The sequence below is a fragment of the Hyalella azteca genome, unplaced genomic scaffold (genome assembly GCF_000764305.2).
Source record: "Hyalella azteca isolate HAZT.00-mixed unplaced genomic scaffold, Hazt_2.0.2 contig1645, whole genome shotgun sequence".
Classification (NCBI taxonomy): domain Eukaryota; kingdom Metazoa; phylum Arthropoda; class Malacostraca; order Amphipoda; family Hyalellidae; genus Hyalella; species Hyalella azteca.
Genome location: NW_025931949.1, coordinates 306,826 through 323,153, shown reverse-complemented (window position 1 = coordinate 323,153; position 16,328 = coordinate 306,826). Strand labels below are relative to the sequence as shown.

At 37.3% G+C, this 16,328-nt stretch overlaps 1 protein-coding gene across 1 annotated transcript in view; it reads right to left on the bottom strand.

Moving 5' to 3' along the window:
- The window catches only part of LOC108669448 (dystrophin), a 402,745-nt gene that overhangs the window by 316,826 nt on the left and 69,591 nt on the right, over positions 1-16,328 (bottom strand). The window contains exon 43 of the mRNA XM_047883400.1: positions 14,314-14,425. Coding sequence (XP_047739356.1) covers positions 14,314-14,425 — 112 coding nt within the window. The remainder of the gene's footprint in view (positions 1-14,313; positions 14,426-16,328) is intronic.

Here is a 16,328-nt window from a genome sequence, read left to right as displayed (position 1 = left end):
TGAGAGAATATTACATGTATACTTATGTTGTAAACCTTACATACTTATGTTGTGTATCTTACACACTTATAACTGTACCAAGGCCATGATAAAAATATCTATAATGACATGCTACAGCAATCAATGCTCCAATTTACGAACATCAGCATAAACAACTCACCAAGCATCTAAATCGCCGTTGATTTAATTGTTGTTTCGTAGAATAAACTCTAATTAAACGGTGTTTAAACGTCATTTGCCTGGTGGGAAGTAGAGTGGGTATGTTGGTTTACCAACTTTGACAATATAATCGCTTCGACCTTCACTTTTCACTTTCCCATATAGACTTCCATTGCAGATTGAGAGTCCCCTCTCGTGCTGCAATTCTTTCAGACCTAATGGAACTCTAGATCCAAAGTTTTGCCAACTCATCGACTTCATCTAAGAAGCAACGTATCAACGCACAAATAACACGATGGAAGAATATGGTTCGATACATTCAAATACTCATTTACGTACAAATCAGAGACTGATGATGGTTTAAGTAGCGGTAGAGGATTCAGTAAATGAATCACTGTGCTCAGATGAATCTATTCAATTTCAAACTTCCGAGAAATTTCAGTTCATAAAGAAACGATTTCCTGCTTATATAGAAGCAAGACCATACTAAATCTACCCTAACAAACAGTTTTTCGTTCTCAATCCCTAAGTTTATTCCACATTTGAATAAATAAAAGACCTAAAGAATTGCTTTCATTTTCACAGCCCATTGAGCTCCAGATAAAAGCTTACAGGCCTGGACAGCCATAAGACAAAGCTTCAGAGACCGGCTGGAAAGGATCCATGTTGGTCCTAAGCAAAAAGTAGCGGTGCTGAGGCTTTGAATTTCCGAGGGAAAAGAAATATATATTTTTTGCAGCTGCTGCAATGAAATGAGTAGGCTTTAGCTTTAGACATTCACAAGATTCAGGTCCACATTCACCTGATAGACAAGTAAGATTTATGTAAATAGATATCTTCCGTGTCTTGTGAAGGTAAAAACAAACAGCACCTCGATCTTAGACGAGAATGAGCAAGTGTTTGCATAAGGAAGATCTATCAATACTAGCAAAAAGAGAATCTGTTCAGCGACCGTCTTGCTGAAATTGCTGCGTACAGGAAATAGATGCAGAAGTGGGCACTGTCCAGACGTGGGCATCCTCTGTAGAAGTGGGCACTGTTCAGAAGTGGGCATTGACCAATCGTACTTGATTTTGTACATACGAGAAATCAAGATAGATAAGAACGGACAGAACAGCGAAGAAGATAATAATGTCAATTAGATGCACATGAAGCGAAGAAGAATCAATCGATTAATAAATAAAAGTACATAATTTGAAGAACATTCAGGAAAATTTTTTGTCGAAAATAACATATCTCCCCGGATAATGTAATTTAATCTAAACGCCGGTTCAAAAAAAGTGTTGCAAAACATGTCAGAAAGCATTTTAAAATGACGAAAAATAAAATCGCAAATTTGAGTTTCAAATTTTGAAAACAAATTTTAATAGAGTTTTTAAATATATTTCAATTGAAGGTTCTATTTTTAGGAAAGAAATTATGACCTCGCTTCTGAAATAGAATCTCTAGTGCAAGAAAGTTTTAAAAAATTCAAGATTAATGCCCTCGATCAAAAATGACGCGCGGTCAGATTTATCCCGGGAATGTTGTGATGCGTTGTCATAATGGCGAGGAAATTACATGAGCGACACGCAAGGACACGGAAATGAAGAAATAGGCTTGAAGATTGACGTCCATTTAAGCCTTTTAAAAGCCGGCCAGGCCGTCACAAACCCTTTTATGGTAGGAATCCGCTAACATGCGTTAAATATAGGAGTTTTAAGTTATATTCTTAGGAAATGAACAAGGTGCGATGCCACAACGTGAAGCAAAAACTTGCATTACGAAAGGAAACACTGATAGAAAAATATACATCACAACAAAAATTAAAAAAAATGACACTGCCCCAGTAGGGTGAGGAGGCGACCAATACAAAAAAAAAATCTGACCCAACAACACATGAGCTATCTCAGGATGCTGGCTTATGTGATTGTAAACGGTGAGGCTATTACCTCGCGCAAAAATAGCATCCATAATCCACATTATAATGGATAGATCGGGAGGGTGGATTAAATCATGACAACAAACTGTGTCGTGGTTGAAAATTGGACTGCAAGTGAAGAATAGCTGCAGTGAAAAATGTTCACACGCTGTATGATTTCAATTGCTAGATGCGGACTAAATACTAACGAACGTAATGCAATTCAAGATAAAGCAAGGGTAGCGATTTATTCACGCAATAAGAGATTATTTCGTCGAAAATATAAAGAGTTGAGCTCAAAAATACAAACAAATTATCTGAATCACCGTTAGAAAAAAATTCGCCAATGTACAATTTAATGCGCTGACATTGCAACTTATTATATTGAATAAATAGACTTAAACCCCATTGATTGAACATATTACCTGGAGTCAGGCATTTATTCCACGTAGACTAGAACATAGACGAGACCCGCAGCCGCGCACCGCAACTTTAACGGACGGGCTGTCGTCTCCGGAAACTCGCAGCACAAGCACATCTGCAGCTCATATGTTCCTGTGGCTATACTTTCAAAACTGGCTAAGTGAACGTATAAGTACTTACGCTCTATTTTCTTGTCTTTGATTGGCGGATTTTGCTTGAAGTACTTACGCTCTATTTTCTTGTCTACGATTGGTTGATTTTGCTTGAAGTACTTACGCTTTATTTTCTTGTCTTTGATTGGTGGATTTTGCTTGAAAGGCCGTCAATGACTGGCTGATGAACTAACGATCTCTTAACTTTTTTGAAAGTATGGCCCCTGCAGCGCTAAAAGCGTCGCAGAGAAGAGCAGATTCTTACCCTAACTTTGTCAAGTACGTGGAACGGTACCGAAAAACGTATTCTATAAAACTCTTTGTGACGTAAACTTCAGTTTTCGTAATTATCCTCACACAAGAAACGCAAACTGTCGCTGATCCAGGAGAAACGGAAATAGTAAAACGCATCGTTTACATTCATATGACTCCATAAAGATTATTAAATTTTACTTATAAGCCCAAAAATCTAGCAAGACAATATAACAGTTTACAAACCGCAACACGGCAGGAGGTGAAATAACAATTCTGTTAACCTGCATGGCGAAGTAAATCTTCGACCGCATGCAAGCGGGAGCAGGAAGATGTACAACCTGAGGATAGTAAGGATGACACGACAAAAAATATCAGAAGTCGATAGAAATCTAAATAACACAACGCGGCCATAGTAAAAAGTGAGGAGCTCCAGACTACCAGAGAGTCAATCAACCAAGGGATAAGATGTTGATAGATGAAATTGCAAAGATAGACAAGTGAAGTATACATACAATCACATCAGAATTTAATGCTTTAACGACTGAGGTTCAATGCCATGCTTTTTCAAAATAATAAATGAGAAAATTCATTTTAAAGCACAGACGAACACACGCAAGTATCATCCAAAGCAGAAGCACATGCTGACAAATTAATAAATCAAATAATTTTAAATCAAGAAACAGATTTAATTCGAATTTTTGCGATAATGCACAACAAAATTAGTTCGAATTTTTGCAAGGATGTTAGTAGGCATGTTTTTTGCTAAGAATGTTTGCAAGAATGATCGAAAAGGTCCTTGTATCTCGCTTGATAAGTTGCCCATGAGAATATTGCACGGGACGTGTAGGTTGGACGGAAAGGGCGCGAGAAGCACTAAAATCAAACAAATTAAATTTATATCGATTACAGGAAATATTATATCGAAAAGATCCACTCAAAATAATAAGTAAAATATTATATCGAAAACATCCACTAAAAATAATAAGTAAAACTGAAAGCTAGATAGCAGTTATCTAATGTGAAAAATTAAACAGAGTGACTGTCAACCGTCGTAGAAATTGTGCCAATTTATCCATGCAGAACGCCGATGTTGCATGCAAATAAGTTATTATTTGAATTATTAAAGCAACCTATTGAAATAATACTCACTAGTGAAATCAAAGTATAAAGCAATTTCTTTCCAACGATAAACTGGTCTTTTCTCACCATCATGGAAGACAAACCACGCCAACATGTGACACTAAAAAATTGTTGCATCCACAGGGGTCGCCCAACAGAGAGGCCTTGAAATATCAAGACAAGGAGCACAATAGAGCCCCGAATGCACGGCAGGAAACAATGATACGATTTCTCTTCCTGTGCAGGTCACAAACAAGGCCTAGGTAGGCTGGTGCGCACAATACCGTCGGGCGGCAATTGCCAAGTGAGGCTTGCAAGCATCGGCACGGTCGCGGGCCAGAGCGCCCCGGTTAGAACATTCCTTATTGACCTGAAGCGCCGCTGATTGCTAGGAAACTCGAGTCGAGTAGCTCAGTAAAGAATTTCTCTCGGAGGAACTTTGGAGCTGGCTAGGAAGCCATTACTTTAAGAAAAATACGATTAGAAAAAGTTGGACGTCACCAGGACAATACAATGATAGATCGGGCTCTAAATTCTTAATACTACAAGATTTAATTTGGGAACAAAAGAAGCTAGATAAAAGCACAATTTCTAGCTTAGGCTAACAAGAGAAGGCTTTGTAATGTGGCATCATCGACCTTGTAGCTTTATACGATGAATACAACAGCGCAAAAAAACCTAAGATCCTAGGTAGCCGGCGAATTGAATGATGCTTACATCGGACGAAATAAGGCACAAAATCATCATCAGAAACGGGTGATATTCAAACCCAATTTTCTCTACATATGGAGGCTTAAGCTCGATGCACGCAATCGCTGCAGGTAAATGCTTTTCCACAAACAGGAAATTCTAAAAAAATAGCAAGCAAGTAGTTTTCAGACAATAACAATTAAAATATGTTCAAGCCAATGCAAGAATTCAAGGAATAAATACACAATTTTTTCTCTGGGAGCCAATTCTGACGAAGTGAAGAATTTTCATCGCCCAAGCAGGCATGCGTTTTGCGAAGCCCAATAAAAATAAATAGTTGGGACAGCAGCATTCAGGCAGAAAGCTATGGCACTAACCACGACAGCTAAGCCCATATGACCGCCTTCTCATAATGCAAGTTGTACCAGAGTATTGATTCGGGAACGTCAGTTGCTTCTCTCTGTGATAATCAGGACATTCCCCAATATATTTGGAATGAATGAAATGTAACAGAAGTCAAGAAGCACAAACTATGAGAGTTTAGCAGCAGCAGAAGCTGCAATACTTTGGTCTTAAAGAGGATGCAGCCTCACAGGTAATAGTCAATAGCAATGGCTCTAACACAGCACCACCAGAATACCCCATCTCAGCTGGCATTCGATTAGTAAATAACATCTTGCAGGGAGGCTTGCGATACTGTGAGACTTACGCGGTAGTCCATGAACGATGAGACAGATGAAGGTAGTAGATGTGATAATATTTTAAAACTGAGTGACATGTGCATTGTGTAATAATGCTAAAACATGATACGTAGTAAAATCCTTGAAGCTCAAAACAAGCAAATATCAAGGATTGAACCCATTGAATTTCTAAGGTAAATGTGAAACATTACTACACCTTTGATAATAATTTATATTCTATTCAACATTGCTTAAAATAAAATAAAGAAACTTCTTAAAATACTCATTTTGGTGAGAAGCCGATGTTTACCTGCCCTAAAAATAAAATTTTTTGTTTGGTCATAGAACTACCGTCCTCCCAACAAACACTGAGTTGCCGTAAAATTGAGCTCAAGGAAAATCAGACGAGACTCACTTTTAATGAATTCCTCCATCCAAACCCTGCAAAAGTTCGGTAGCTTTTGAAACAAACGAGTGGCTGAATTGCAGAGCAGGATTTAAACACGGACGGGTTGAATAAGCCTGGAAGTGACGCGTCTTTTGTCTTGAAACCAAAGAAAGGCAAAGCTGCCAAGACTTGAAAATAGTAGTTCAAAATTATTGTCTAAAACTGACATAAGGTGCACTTACTCAGGAGGAATTTTTCCGGTTCCGCTCAATGACAAGAGAAATAGGAGAACCAGGATTCACTATCCAAGATCAGAGATAAATTCGAAGATTAAACTCTTTATTTCGTCACTTTAACGCGCTGGAATGAGAAAACAATTGTGTCCTGGCATGCATACTTGAATGAGAAACATTGCATCCAATTTTGGTGAAACCCATAGGAAATAAATAGTAATATCCCTTCAATTTCGTTGCAGATTCGAAAATAAAGTGGATAACTCGAATTAATAACGTTCACAAATAACGGGAAAAAATACATAGAAAGAAGAGGTGGAGACACATTGCGTAGAATCGGATGAACATACTCACATTATTATTGTGAGTGGAAATGAGGTTAGATTTAGCTGGATGGCATGTGAGACAATGGAATTTTCCACTCCGAAAATTCATGACGTCAGTGAGTAGCTTGTAACTCAAGTCGTTCGATGATGAAAATACGAATTTTGCAAGAATCAAAATTCGTCAGCGTCAACGTTGTCTCAATTCATCATGGATAATTGACAGCTGAACCAGCCATAGATATGAGAGCACCAACTGCTGTGAAGGATGGATAAGGAATCGACTGAAATTGGTAACAATTAACGATATTTTCAAGGGAACATCAGAGTGAAGGCTATATTCATATAGCCACCACTATATATTTTTCTTACAAATATTAAAGTTCTCAACGGATTTGAGAAAAACAAATGTTTATTTATAAAGAAAATAAACCTTCCGCACATTAGCTCTTAAGAATTGTGGCGTAACCTGCCCAATGCTTGGCGGCTTGAGAAAATGAACGATTTTTCCAGAAATCAACGTCAAAAATCGATTATCAGACCTCGACGATTACGACCTTTCAAACATCGATGCCAAAAATTAACAGGATGAAATAAACGAATAATCTATCACGACGTGTACAGAAAATTTTGTAGAGCGCAACGCTGAAAGAAAACAAGTGCTGTATCATTTAAAATTATCTAGCGATGAAATGAAACGAACTTAAAGTTAATCCTCCGATTGATTAATGAAATTCTACATCTTAGTTTCAAAGTTGTAACATTTTGAGTTGGAACATATTCCAAGAGTAACCGGTAAATTGAAACAAGTTAATGACACGAAATCCTCTAAAAGTTTCGGATTTGCAGAAACCCAAGTAAAACAGGACTGCAAAAAATGAAAAACGTCTATTTAACCACATTAAATTCAAAACCGAGTCCTTGACCCATGAGAAAAGTTTCAGGAACAATCTAAGCCGTGCACTAACGGTACTCAATTTCTTTTAATCGAAAATTTGCTGGACCCAAGATTCTGTGAGGAGAACGGCTCAAGAGAAGCCGTGTTTTCCGATACATTTATCAGGAGCGAGTAATCATTCTTCCATGTCAGGACCACATGAGAGCTGGAGCTTAACTGCGTAGTGTATATACCGCAGCTTAATGGTGTGTCAAGCCATGTTCCCCATCTCTAGCGACAATAGTAGAATATGTTATGTAAAATTAATTGCTCGCATTATGAGAGGTACAGTGAGACGGGTTAAACCATACCATGTTAAAAACGAACAAATCAAAGATTCCATAAAGATACGGATCACTCGTGAGCCATGTTTTAATCCAGCGTGTGGTGAGATAAGCAACTTGCATAAAAAAAATACAGCTAGAATTGGACACGTATCAATGTCATAAGGCAATGAAATGCAATAATACGAATGCATGTTTGCAAATGGGGAGCTGCGATTAATAATAATGTCACTTTCAGGTAGCAATGACATTACTGGGCAAGCAGGCTTCAGCTACTTCAACAAAGAGATAGACGTTTAATTTATGAACATTTCCAGATAATATTTATATTTTTTTTTTTGTGTATGCAGCAAACATTAAACTTATTAAACTTATTAATTATGTTAAAGTTACCGTGCTGGTTGGTAATTGATATCAACCATCAGCCGCACGCCAGTTCAATGCACGGGGAAAACCGTTTGTTCACATATATCGATAGCGATCTATACAGTATCGAGAACAGCTGGTACCGTGCGTATACGGGACGCAGAGCCACCGCAGTGCAAATCGATGCACAGCTGCCGACCGTCTCGCAGCTGGACGAGCATGCAACGTGGTCGTCAACCAATTTAATAGAAATGACTTCATTCTGTACGTTGGAATTTGGTTCTGAATCTATGAACACCTTTAAATGATACAGAAGTCTCTCCTAAGAATTACGCAAGATGCAGAACATTTATTTGATTACATCCTTGCATTATAGCGAACCTGGAGACATTTTCTTGTTGCACAAGTTTTTTTCTCATTCGTTCCAGGACTGCAATTTACAACGGTTACGCGTTTCATGCAGCCAGAAAACCTCTATTCATTGGACCATTTGCGGAGCTGATTTCTTTAGGCAGGATAAGCCGTTGCAAATAAATTTATTGAAAACCGTATCTCGAGAGAAATTTGGCTAGAGCCAAGAGATATCAGTACAACATATTTCGTTGCAACAATCTTTGTTCGGAGTATAGCAAGGCCAACGTGAGTAGCCTAGCCAGAGCGTGACAACACCTGCATAACAATAGCCCACTGATACATCAGGGCTAGGATATTACTAACAGACGCCATGAGCTTATATCACTCACGCTAGACCTGCAGACCCACACGAGTCGGACGTCTCTGAAGACATCCATTATTCAGGATATAAGGAAGATACGACCTACAAGTTCACTCTACATCCTAGATAAATTCTACAAAGATTTAACCAGAAATTCTGCAGTAGTTTATATCTATGAAGACTATTTATAGTAAACTATTGCATCGCTTTCATATCAATACATCAATCAGTATTAAATGTGATCTCTCTAATCCACAAAATAATAAAGCATCCATAACAAATGATTGATGCAGATTATTAGGAATATTTACAATTACCAACACATTTAACGCTTTATTCAAATGATTTAAATACATTACATCTCTTCAAACGCTACGCGACACGTGAATCTCAATTAAAACCATAACTCCGAAAGATCACGGCCTGACAAACATCAGTGTCACACCAGACTAGTTATGTGGCAGGTGCCTCAAATCCCTGAGCATTTGCGCGCTCAGGAGCAGAGTTTGAGGCCATCAATCCAAATCCGAATGCTAATCCCGGCAAATGAAGGGAAGCGAGTCCTTCGAAGGCTTCCGCTAGTAGTTCCAGATTTGGAGAAATTCAGGTGGAACCAACGCAAACACTCAAGAAATTATGCACAAAAGAACCAAATCTATCTTAACAAGTTATTTAAAAACTCTCAGTGAATATTATTAAGTAAATCACTTTCAACAAAAAAATACACCGATAATTTTAAACATTTGAACATAAATCATGCATTTGTAGGGTTTATTTTTTCAGCTTGGCCAATGGCATGGTGCTTACTATCTATTATCTATTCTAGTTATATTCATTAGGGCAATTCAATATTCTACGTGTTAGTTCTAAGTTCGATTACAACTGAGACCAAAGACCACTTTTCAATGCCTCCTATAGACGTCGAACGCACCATTCAGGGCGCGCACTGAACGATATCGCGACAATCGCAAGCTTTCGCGGACGTTCAGTAACGCGACCCGTAACAACTTTGGCGGTCCCTCAGGAACTCCGAGTGTCCTTTGGTGTAGTACTCGAGAAGTCATTAAGGCCAAGTTATGCCAGCGGTCACAGGCAACAAACTTGGACGGATACAGGCAAGAGGTCGCTGCAATACAAAGATAATCTGTGCTAATTTTTTCCATAAGAGACAACACAGCCCAGTGAGCACTAGCCTCTAATTTGGTTTTATAGATCTCACTGGAGTAATGAATTGCATTTGTATTAAATAAGAGTAATCTAAATCAATATTACATTAGAAAAGTTTATCAGCGCGGCAGTAAATTTCAGCCTTTTATTATGAAAAAATTTCTATATATGATTCCGAATGTAATTTTGAGTGATATCGTTGTTATAAACAATTTACGAGCAAGCAACTCAACTGTTGCTTGCTCGTAATTAATACCTAGGCTCTTGTGTTCAACAGCCTAGCTATTAAAAACAGCTACAGCAAATGTTAACAAATTTTGAACCAAAATTTAAAGCCTAGCATAAACGATACACGTGCAGGGTGTCTAGCAAATGAGGAGTCCGAACAAACAGCACCAGGGACAGACAGCTCCTACGTACCTAAGCATTTTCTGGTACCAAAGTTAGCGGCTCAGGGCCCAGAGTTTAGAACAATCTAAAGCCCATGAATTTGCTTCGAAGGGAAAGGGAAAACAAATAGTACAAAAGAACAAAGCAATTCAGTGCCTACCAAGCTCCCCAACAGTGATCACTTTTATGCCACATTATTAAAAAGAAAACAGGCAGGGAACACTTATGTTTCGCAAATGCATGTCGAAGACAGTTACATGCTATACTGAGGTATGAAAACTTGTACAATTCATTTTTTGTATTTGTTTGTTTATGTCTTTTTTATTTGTTTTGTTTTATTTGTACAGTTTGTTTATTGGGGGTCATTCCATTGCTCGTATACCAAAGGTCCCAACCTGACCATCCCCAATTTTGATGACATTTCACACATAATTTGATTCGTTTTTCAACCGAAATTTGCCAAAATTTTGGCTCAAAATATGAAAAACTTTTGAATTAGCGACCCCCACATGATGGGTCGTGAAATTGTGCTCGATCGTGTGGCGAAAACCTCCTCCCTTAGGTCACAGCTGTGGCAGTGTGGCATTTCTTATGCTAGCCAGTAAATCTCCTGTATACTTGTACAGTCCATTGCCAACATAGGTAACATTGCCCACACAAAATAGTGGCAAAAAATTTATCCATGTTCATCAGTGATAATTATCCAAACCTGTTCAACCAAGCATCCAAGGCATTTTCCAATAATGTTTGAACACCTAACTAAATAAGCTGGAAAATACCAATCTTGTTGAAACAGAATGCAGAAAAAAATGATCGTTATTTTTTGATCCCCATGAGATCCCCCAAATACGATATTCCGAAAAATTAAATATAGTAATACAACATAAGAGACGTCAAAATTTTGTTATACAATCCAAGGTATTTGCAGTGATCCTTATTTAAAACCATGCAGGGTACTGAGAGTCATTTATTTAGTGTGGATCATTAATATATTAGTATGAAGTATGAAGTAAAGCATTGCGAATTCTGCGCAACAACTTAGCAATGTGTGCTTATAGAACTGAGCAACTGCATCCACATAGTGTGCTTAGTGCTTATACTCAAGTTTTTACAAAGGTAAGCAAGCACTTCCATTATTAGTTTAAGCCTGGAGATACACAGACAGATACAATGAACTAAGAGATATAAGTAAGTGATCCATGCAACAAAAAATTTTACTTGCTAACTTTTCAACCAGAAAGAATGAGAATTAACCCTGATTACATCACTACTTCATATATGAATCAACCGGACGAAAAAACAACTGCTATCGCGTGATGATTTTTCACTGATTATTCATTTATTTCCTAATTTATTTTTAGATCAGTGGGAAGCTAGCAAACATGTGGAAATATTATCTAACCAACCAAGAAAATCTAAAAAACAGTAGTATGGTACAAGATATAAAGATTCAAGATGAATTGATCATTATAAAAAATGAATTGCGTCATAATTCCAATATTATAAGTAAACTTGAAATCGAGGTGGCATCCCTATCCGAAAAATATAAAGCGGATACGCGCTCGAATATCCTCAATATATTCAACAGCGCCATGCTTCCAACACCTAAACCTTCATAAAAATAATAAACTAACAGGTTAGCCCGCGTTGCTCGCGATAGATAATCCTTTTAACATGAGAATCCCATTAACCCGCATAACGAAACACGTTAATAATTTTAAAACTAAAGTAGGGCACTAGTTAAAAAAGAAACGATTTTGCCCACATTCAGCACCGACAGCACGGAAGCCCAATTCAAGTCTAGGCTTGACATTTAAAGGAAACTAACGTTTTATTTTTGAATGCAATTCCCACGTACCAAAATAATTATAGCCTTTACATTTCTAAACTATTTACTTTCCCATCCTTTTTCAACATCTCATCATTTCAACACTAAAAAAATTGTACCTCCAGGTTGTGGCCTTACACGAAAAGGATTTACACTTTTGCATGTGTGACAGTGACAGGCTCCAAACAAACTCCAACAAATTCATAGATTTCAGGAAAAATCGCCGATATGTAGGATATCATGAATAAATACGTCATCATGTTAAGCGGAAAAATTGTCCTTTCCCGTGTTTTCAGATATTTTAAACAAAAAATATCTAAAATATCCTTTAGTTTTGCATAATCAATGTAAATTAAACCTATCAAGGAACTTCCACACGACTTTACTCTACATTTATAAATTGGCATCAATACAAATCTAAAATTAATGCTCTGAATCTGAAATAGCTGCTTTATGGGAGGAAAAACATCAACACCTTCGATTAGGTTTGTTTTTATTTTTTCCACCTTTAAATAAATCATATATATTAATAGCTCTTTTCATACCCATTAGGTACCATAATCCGTGTTTTGCAGCTGAAATTTATGAAATAATGCTTTTCCTATAATTTAAAGCTATAAACAACAAAATCCTAAAAACTGAACAAACATATATATTGAATTATGTACTCACATTGTACAGCTATTCTTCTGATAATTTTTGAAGGGAATTCCCGTCTTGTTTATAATAGGAAGGAAATTTAAGGGTGTGATAACTTTTTTTCAAGTTAGACCCAATAACTTCCTTCATTGAATGTTAAAATTTATTATAATTCCAACAACATAATCAAGTTTTAATTAACAGCTAAGGTTTTCAATTATAATTAAAGCCTTCGTCGGCAACTCTAATTGCTGTGCCTTCAGATACGAATAGATTTAACGACAGGTTAGTGAATTCAAAGACAAAGAGCTAAAGAGTTCGTCACGCTGCAATAGGGACCCGAACAACGCCATTCAAGGCAAACGATTCTACTTACCTCAAGCGAAAATGGAATGGTTTCTGATTAAGCTAAACGGCCCCCGAAAGATTATCGAAGGAATCGCAAGTATCAGAACAAGAGCGCGTTGCATGCAATTGGCGAGCACTCAATTTCATGCTATTGGCTGCATCAGCGTCGTCGACAACAGGAGCCGGCAGAAAAGTACCTAGAAATGGTCCGCGACTTCGGCCATTTGAGTTGCTAGCCTTGGGGATAGTCAAACTAAAAGATAGGAACTTATTTCGACAAGAAAAGTATAGAACCAATTTCCTTGATAAAATGAAATTTTTGAAATTCTAAAAAAAAAGAATGTACATTATTGCAAGTTTCTCCTTTGAACGGAAATTAAAGCAATGTACCACGTACATCACTTTCATAAAGACGAGAATATATGTTTCTACACAAAACTCGAAAATATATTTCAACACTTTTGAGAAATTTCATTTTGGAAAGAACTCTATAACAAATAGTAATTAAATTCCCCCTCTTAAGTTAATTGCGAGGGTAGCGAACAACTGATATAATCCGGCGCAAATACCCGAGGAAATTGTTAAATTAGCATTCTATCTTGAACTCCGATGCGGAAGCGTAATTAATCCGAAAGGAACGTAACTTGAGAGCAGACAATTATTGTCGGAGAGAACAGAGTGGAGGATTGTCCAGAGCACTTGATTGCACGACGCACCTGAGCGACTATAAATATACAATAAAATAACCTAACTCGTCAGGCTCATTAGGTTGAATCACCAATTGTACATTTTTTCAATAAAAAAAACTCAACACTTTAGATATTAGATTACGATACAATTGAATTCCCTGAACAAATAAAGTTTAATCGGACAAATCAATACGTCAATTTATAAATTCCGAGGGCCTTGACAGTTGAAATAACGAAAAAAATTCGATGGAGCAGCATTTGACTATTGTTGAACGATGCTGAGGCAATTTAATAAATGATAGTTAAGCACAACTAAATCAATCTGAATGAGCATATATTACAGTTAAAGCTCACAGGATATCGGACTATTTAAATACAGAAATTGAACCTCGTTTTCGTAAACGTTTCTTAACCGAAGTAATGAACCCATTTATTTTTAGACAGCAGTGTATGATGTACACTGAAAGTATCAGTAAAAACAAAATGCAAGATTTTGTTTTTACAAAATTCTGGCAATATCTGTAATGCCAAATAGAACACGTAATATACACGTTATCGTACACGTTATCAATTGTAAACGAGACTTGATACATTATTAGTTTAACATGCATATAGAAATAGTACTTACCAGCCTGCTGCGGCTGCTGCGTCTTGCTTTTAGCGTCGTCTTTGAGGCCGTCGGCTGACGCGACGAGGTCGTCAAGTTGCGGTTTCTTGCTCTCCAGCTCCCGCAAGACGTTCTGAGGGGGGACAGCAGTCTTTCTTACACATACACAAAATAACACTACACATTCTGAATACAGATCACATGACAGGAAAATTATGAGGGGAAAATGAATCGTTCAAATCGTGAAGAGAAATGTCTGAGTATTTGTGGGTGGTTCTGAGGGAGGACCATAGAGCTTCTTACACATACATAAAATAAAAAAAAATATTCTGTATACATATCACATGAGAGGAAAATTATTAGGGGAAAATAAATCGTTCAACTCGTGAAGAGAATTGCGTGAGTATTTGTGGGTAAGGAAGAAAAAATTGCACGTGACATCGTCAATTTGTTAGAAGACAAACGCGGATGAGTTTCAAGACAGGGCAGTGTAATGTCAAATTAGACTCGTGACAAAAAGATATGATGGACAGAGAGGATTAAGTCACCGGTATCATGATAGATCAAAATATATTGCGCATTTTAATCTATATTCGGTGTGAGAATTGAGAATCTCAATTTTGAAACCTCTTTTCCATCAATTATTCATCTGATAAAATTCTATCATGTGAAAAAATGGTAAAATACCTGAGGTGCTGTTAAGCACATTAATGGACCATAAAAGACTACTCTTGTATATCGTTGTAGACGCTGCCAAAAATATGTAGGGGGCATTCGGTGTGCCTTTAACTCTTTCCGCTGGCTACGGCTCGGAATGCCATAATATTACGTCTCACGGCAAGTGTAGGTAATCTGTATTCCAGACCATGATAATTTTACTCGCTTCGTAGAAAACGAGCCAAATTTCACCTACGTTCAGGAATCGTTTCTACATTAAAATGTATTTGGTTATTTTCTTCCCTAGTTGAATAATTTTAATAACCATTTTCAGGAACCACTTTTTCCATCAAAATGATCCCTTCTGCGAGAGTGAACTTACGAACGAAATGCAGGAATTGCTCCTTGCATTTATAATTTTACAAGAATTCAACGCAGAGCGCTACCGGTCCCTGTAGCTCCAACAAGCAGCAAACTGAAACAATTCGTCATGCCAGGGCTAAGCGGAGCGAATAAGGAGGTTCTCTTGAGATTCGCCATAGCAAGGAATTAGGTTCTCTTGATGCTCGCGTCGCAAGAAATAAGGTTCTCTGGAAATTTCCCGTAGCAAGAAAGAGGGTTTTATTAATATTCCCTGTAGTCGGGAGGATTTTCTTTTGATTTTTACTGTAGCAAGAAAGAAGGTTCTCTTAATACTTCCAATTGCAAGAAAAAATGTTCTTTAAATAGTCCCCCGTAGCGAAGAAAGATATTCTTTTGATCATTCCCGTAGCAAGAAAAAAGGTTCTTTTGATAATCCCCGTAGCAAGAAAAAAGGTTCTTTTGATACTCCCCGTAGCAAGAAAAAAGGTTCTTTTGATAATCCCCGTAGCAAGGAAGTAGGTTCTTTTGATAATCCCCGTAGCAAGAAAGAAGGTTCTTTTGATACTCCCCGTAGCAAGAAAGAAGGTTCTTTTGATACTCCCCGTAGCAAGGAAAAAGGTTCTTTTGATACTTCCCGTAACAAAGAAGAAGGTTCTTTTGATACTCCCCGTAGCAAAGAAGAAGGTACTTTTGATACTCCTGTAGCAAGAAAGAAGGTTCTTTTGTACTCCCCGTAGCAAAGAAGAAGGTTCTTTTGATACTCCCCGTAGCAAGAAAGGTACTTTAGTACTCCCCGTAGCAAGGAAGAATCTTTTTCTAGAATTAAAGGCGCTCACCTAAGTTACCGCTGCCCTGTGGAATATTCATAAATCAAGTAAAAAAATGCAGTATTGCATTCACAGAGCGAATCAACCTATCAACCATATTTATTTAACAAATCTTAATTAGCTTAGTATGTCAAAGCTTTGAAGTTCAAGAAAGAAAACTTAGATTTTATATTATGTATTGGACTATTT